We start from the raw sequence: 6,675 nt of genomic DNA, 5'->3' as shown, positions 1-6,675 counted from the left end.
TATTTTCTATAATTCCAGATTTTTGACATTTCAGTATTTGTCGAAATTTTAGATTTTTGAAATTCTAATATTTTCTAAAATTTTAGTATTTTTTAAAATTTCAGATTTCTGGAATTCTAGATTTCTGGAATTTCAGTTTTTATTTGAATTCCAAATTTCCTTGAATACTAGATTTTTGAAATTCTAGCATTCTCTGGAATTTTAGATTTTTGCAATTCTAGCATTTTTTTTAGAATTTCAATATTTTTTAGAATTTCAGAACTGGAATTTTAGATTTCTATAATTTTAATATTTTTTTTGGAATTTTAAATTTATGGAACTCCAATAATTATTAAATTATTAGAATTCGGTATATCAAAAAATTGGATTGAATAAAATAAATATAATTATTTAATTATATGTTTATGTGAAATTAATTATTTGATTTGTTGTTAATAACTTCAAACCAAAACCAATCCAATTTAAGTTTGTGGAGTATTCATGGGTTGGATTGGTTATTTACCCGCCAATCCATGAATTGATTGGATTTGAATAATTTTTTTACATGAACACTCTTAGGTACCGCTAACACAAACAACAAATGGAACATAGATTGCTTTTAACTCCAAATTCCTAGTGAAACAAATGTTGTTCAGACTTCATCGTTTAAACCATTCCGAATTTTCGAATCTGAGTAATTTTTTTTGCAATATCGTAGATTTAGTGTTCTATATATAAAATCTAGAATTTTCGCTCTTGCTAAACCAGAAAAGGTTACCAATGAACATATTGTAAGCAACATACACAGTTCAAACCGGAAGAATAGAAACGGTGGGAGGAGGAAATTACAATTTTTTTTTAATTTTATCATTGATTTTAAATTCTAAAATATCATAATATTATAACTTATTTTCAATTTTATCAAATTTTCAATTATTCAACTGTAAAAAAACATTTGAAAAAAAACAAGACAAACTTACATATTATTAAAATACAAATTAGCAAAATGAAATTTCAAATTAAAATGTTTAATTTATGTCTTGGATAATAAGAAATTTATTTAAATGCACAACATAAAGTATAATTGGATTTGCCTCCTCCATGCATTAATTAGTTGCCATTTTCATCTGTTAAAGCTTGCTGCAAATGCAAGGTTCAAGAGGCCAACCTAAATGTTAGTTAAAATTTAAGACATATTACCTTATTTAATGGAAATCTTCATATTTTTATTACCTGAAAGCATGATAATGTGTATTCCACATCGCTTGTTGAAATTTGGTGGTGAACAACTATCCTCATCCTGATAATAAATGAAATAAATAATATTACTTAGTATATCTAAAACTGAACACCAAATAGATATTGTGTTTGGAAATTTACTAGACCTTGATGGACCTTCTATCATCACAAGTACACCATGTTGTTCCAACTTCTTGTATACCATTTCTGCTGTGAACTTGAATCCGTCTACCATGTCCACATATATCTACAATTCCATGCAAATTAATTGAGAATAGAGCAGCTTCAATTTTAAAGTTTAAGGGCGTTTGGTTCGTGCATGCGTAACCAAATGGAAAGGGAATGAATGAACCTAAATTTCTTTGTCTGATTGTTTTGATTCTAAAAAAAATAACAATAATATCTATGATTCTCTTTGTCAAGTAGTAAACCAGAGTCATGGAACAAATTAATAAAACAAACATCAACAATATTAAAATAAACGCACCCCTAGTACTTACAATGTTGGTTTCTATAGCTGCAACATCTACTTTTAGTCCTTTGATCTGATTCAGTCCCTCTGGGAATACAAAAGTCCACATATATTTAGAGTAATCCTTTGCAAAGTATGAGGGAAATAATGATTGAATCAAGCATAATTAACCTGCTAAAGTCTTGGTTTTAATGTGATCATCCTTGAGCTTCGCAACATTTTCTTGTAGAGCAACTAGAGCAGCAGCACAAAGCAAACCAACTTGTCTCATTCCACCTCCTAATGTTTTCCTAAGGATTCTAGCCTAAACAAGGACTTAGATTTCTTACCAAAACTGATAAAATGCTAATTATAGTTCTTACCTTAGCAATAAACGGTTTGGAACCAACAATCACTGAACCAACTGGTGCACCTAAGCCTTTTGATATGCACACCTGGTTCAATTTCAAGGAGATACATATATGAAAGTGTGTGAAATTATTCGATAAAAATGAACTATAACTATTTTATTCCTGAATCAGCAGCTTCAACAAGCCTATGAACATGAACTCCAAGTGCCTAAAAGAGAATTATGTTCAATCAGATACCAGAAATCTATGCTAATGATGCTTGTAAAGGAACCATTGTCTGAGGTTAATATAAGTTCTAATACCATGTCATGGAACCAATTTGAACTAAAAGAAGGTCCAATCATAGAACTTATATTAAAATTTGACAACATAACTTACAATTGCTGCATTGAAAATGCGAGCCCCGTCGATGTGAAGCTTCAGCCCGTGTTTCTTAGCTAATTCTCCAACTCTATCAGTATATTCTACAGTCAGGCATTTACCTCCAGAACTACATTTTAATTCAAAAACCACTATGAGAAGTAAAACACAACGAAGTTAAATGCAAACAACACAAGAATATTAGTATATATGTAGTACTTGGCGTGTGAATTCTCCAAACAAATAAGCCTAGTAACTGGATACAAAAGTGACCCAGTCGGGTCTCGAATTGAAGCTTCAATTAAATTGATATCCATGGTTCCGTCCTTGTTATTCATCACCGGCCTTGGGTGGACACCGCCGAGAGTGGAGATGCCTCCATTCTCATAAATGTAGATATGAGAATTGTTGCCAAGAATGACTTCACTTCCCCTAATGTCACAATGCACAAGCACACTTATAAGGTTGCCCATTGTGCCTGATGGAACAAATAGAGCTGCTTCCTTGCCCATGATTTTCGCCATTTCGGTCTCTAATTTTAGGGCACTTGGATCGTATCCTAAGACATCATCATCAACTTCTGCATTTGCCATAGCTGCTCTCATTGATTCGGTTGTTTTAGTCACAGTGTCAGATCGAAGATCCACAGTTCTTGTTACCATTTTCGCTACAAAAAACCCCAATCAACCATAAATTAACTTCTTTTCAAAAGAAAACCATATAACTAATAGTACTTTCTTCATATCAAGAATCTAAAATCATCATCTTCAATGATGAAGTTTGGAAAATCACAATAATTCAATGACATTAGTGTCATGAAACCTATTGAACTAAAAGGTTAAACTTATGCTAAACTTCCAATTATAGATTTTATATTAATCTTTGAAACAGTTTGTACCATGGCAAGTCATTTTCTTCTGGAAATCTTGATATGAAGAAAGTTCCTCCACTGGATTTACCATTCCCTTCCTTATACCCTGCATAGAATATGAAAAGATAAATCGCCTAAAACTTAATTATACTCTAATCTCTATCTAGAATGTAGAGTTTTATAGCAGTAAGAAACTAAGGAAAATTATCTTCAGAATATCAAAAGATAAATCGCCTAACTTACGCTCTAATCTTTGCCTAAAATTGAATGTGAATGACATGAATGTACAAAAAGTAAAAATAGAAATGACAAGAAAAGCTGTGGCATATGGCATCTGACTTGGAGATTTAGAATTTATTGCTTTCGGAGTTGTATATCTTCCTTTGTATGTAAGGTTAAATTGGTTTAATTATAATAAAGTAGGGGTGGGCAAAAAAAACCCGGTCAAACTGGTAACCGAACCGGAAAAACGGTTAACCGAACCGGTGGTTTTCTTAATGGTTAAAAAAATAGATAGGTACCGGTTTCGGTTTCGGTTTCGGGTTAGAGTGTACAAAAACCGCGGTTAACGGTTAACCGAACCGTTTAATAAATATAATTTTTTAAAAAAATATATAGGCCATTTGACGACAAATACAAGGCAAATATAAATATAAATACATAGATTATACTGCTTAATATAAATACATAGATTATAACATAGAATAATATAAATATATAACATAGATTATACTGCTTTATGTTGTAATAAGTATTTTGACGAAATATTATTTACATTTCTTTATGTTTTAAATGTAAACTTAATGGATTGTTTTTTAGTTCGATACTTATGTTTGAGTTCTAAACTTTTATATGAATTCGTTTCGTTTGAATTTTTGAAATTATGTGTATTTTAATATTGTTTAAAAATTTAGGTTTGGGTAAAAATTTAACCGTTGATTTTTGGTTAACTAGTGAGAATTGGTTAAAAACCGTTAACCGAAAAACCTAACCGAAATTAATGGTTAACCGGTTGATGGTTAACCGATTGATATGGACCGGTTTCAGTTTGAATGGTTAAAAAACCGTTGATAACGGTTCGGTTAATTTTTTTTGCCTAATGGACCGGTTAACCGAACCGTGCCCACCCTATAATAAAGTGCTCCAGATTAGGAACAATCATACATTCTTCGTTGGCTTTCCACTATTTTAGGGAGGTTTCAATCAGGGCGGAGCCAGCCCAGTGCCCAGAGGGCCCGAGCCCCCCGCCCATCGGCTCCACCCTTAGTATCTGCAGTTTTGCCTCCAGTAGCCCCCTAATATTAGTCTATATAGACTCTAGCTATGTAGTAATATTTCATTGTTTAAAGCTAGATTAGATGATTAAAGACACTTGCTTTTTTTTAAGATTCTAGGGTCATTTCCCCCAACCTCAATTTATTTTAGAAAGTATTTATTTATTTGAATTTTATTTTTCAATAATTATAAAACTATATTACCATTATTAATTAATTTATTTTCATAATATTTTTGAACTCATTTTTATTATGTTTTCCATTAAACACAATTAATTTCTTATTTTTAAGACTCAAACAACTTACTATCAAAAAAAAAAAAAAAGACTCAAACAACTTAATTTCTAAATTGAATTTTAAAATTTCAAAACTAAAAATAAAAAAAATATAAAAATGTTATAATTTTTTAGATATTGAATTAATAAAAAAAACTAAACATGTTTAATCTTTTTACGTTGAACCTTTTTAATATTTTAGCAAAAACACAAAAATGATGATGTTTTAACGCGCTGGAGGCTAAAAAGATTTTGCTCAGCCCTTACGGACTGGATTTTGAAAAATTACCCATAATCACAAGCCTAAAATTAGCACCCCCAACTCTAATTTCCTGGCTCCGCCACTGATTTCAATAGAGCAAGTGCAGTATTAAATTTTAGGGTTTTACAAGAGTTTTCTGAGGCATGGTTGTGGAGATTAAAACAGACAATCCGGAGTCATCGGGACATGAGAGATGTGTAGCAGCGGGATGGAGGAGAGAAGGCTAGCTGAGCTAAGGGTGTCACGAGCCACTGTCGCGCTTGCAACCTCCCTAGTTGCGGTCACGACTGGGGCGGGCTGAACAACCCCCATTGTGCCATTTTCCAGCATTTTGATGTTTGAGATTTTTTTTTGCACTGAGTCGGACCCATCCACTTAAATAATGTCATGTTGGTAGGGATATAATCAAGTTGAGCCTGAGCCGAGCAGAGTTTTAGCCTTTCAGGCGCATCTGATTAGAAAATTAACGAATTCGAGCTCAATATTCTGTTCATGAACTGGTCACGAGTTGTTCACAACTTTGTTAACGAGCTTTGCACATGAGCATCTCATTAATTCAGTTCATGAACTTCGCTCTCGAACAACTCATTAATTATATTTATTTGAAATTTTCTTAGTACAAAACTACATAGTTTTGAAATCTACAAAAGTACGTTATTTTACATTTTCCTCTTTATAAAAATTAAAAAATAATCGAACCAAGCTTGCTCACCACGAGCATGTTCATGAACATTATAATCGAACTTGCTCATGAGCTTATTCATAAACCTATAATTGAGTCTGCTCGCGAGTTTTGGAGCCCAACTTCGTCGTGCTCAAGCTTAGTTATAGAGCCAAACAACGATACGTTCATGAGCGGCTCGGCTCATTGATGTGGGATCATTAGAGTGGAAGTGGGGTTGTTTATAAGCCGAAGCGTTCGTTCAACTCGATAAAAGCTCAAGATTAGGTAAGAGAAAATTTTGTGATGGAAAATAAAATATTTTTCGATATTTGGCTACAACATCAAAAAAACGGAAAGAAGTGGAAGATAACTATTGTTTTTAAAAGGATAAGAAGAAATAATGTCGTTCCAAAAACTTAGTAAAATTGATTTTTTTTTTTAAAAGAGAAAAACATTTTCCTCATTTTCTTCGTATAATTTTCTATTGACAAACTTAAAAATTTATGTTGGCTTATTTTCCCAAGCAAATAAACGCAGGTAAGTGAGAAAAATATTTTTGCTCTACAATATTTCCCAACCAACAAATAGAGCAGTATTTTTAACTATTTATAATTTTAAAGTAGTCAATATCAGAGTTGCCGACTTCTTTCTCCCCTCTCGACGACCATGTCGATATCAGAGTTCTCTTCAATCCAAAGCTCCGCTATAATCCTCCAAAAGATATCGCGACACCTCAGATTAAGCCCTTGTTTTCAACAGTTCTTGCGAAGAACATCATTCCGGTTTCAGAGTCGGCCGCGACGGTATCTGATTACGGGGGCATCCGCTCCGTTAAAATCTTGCAAGCGGCATACGAAAAGAGGCTTGCCTTATGCGAACATGCCCTAATTGGCCGACTAATCCTCTCCAAAGGTGATGCTCCACGAAAG

General features: G+C 32.7%; 1 protein-coding gene across 1 annotated transcript; it reads right to left on the bottom strand.

The window, feature by feature from the left end:
- Nucleotides 1–956: 956 nt before the first annotated feature.
- LOC136230727 (low-specificity L-threonine aldolase 1-like) lies at nt 957–3,434 on the bottom strand. The gene is made up of 9 exons (XM_066019895.1): nt 3,299–3,434; nt 2,620–3,067; nt 2,419–2,530; nt 2,053–2,124; nt 1,862–1,994; nt 1,719–1,777; nt 1,365–1,465; nt 1,213–1,279; nt 957–1,119 (listed from the first exon to the last, which is right to left on the bottom strand). The coding sequence occupies exons 1-9, from the start codon at nt 3,381–3,383 to the stop codon at nt 1,090–1,092; spliced, it is 1,107 nt and encodes a 368-aa protein (XP_065875967.1). The 5' UTR covers nt 3,384–3,434; the 3' UTR covers nt 957–1,089.
- Between the last annotated feature and the right edge of the window lie 3,241 nt (nt 3,435–6,675).

The sequence above is a fragment of the Euphorbia lathyris genome, chromosome 5 (genome assembly GCF_963576675.1).
Source record: "Euphorbia lathyris chromosome 5, ddEupLath1.1, whole genome shotgun sequence".
NCBI lineage: Eukaryota > Viridiplantae > Streptophyta > Magnoliopsida > Malpighiales > Euphorbiaceae > Euphorbia > Euphorbia lathyris.
The sequence above is the reverse complement of the archived record's forward strand: the minus strand, read 5'-3'. Positions and strand labels throughout refer to the sequence as shown.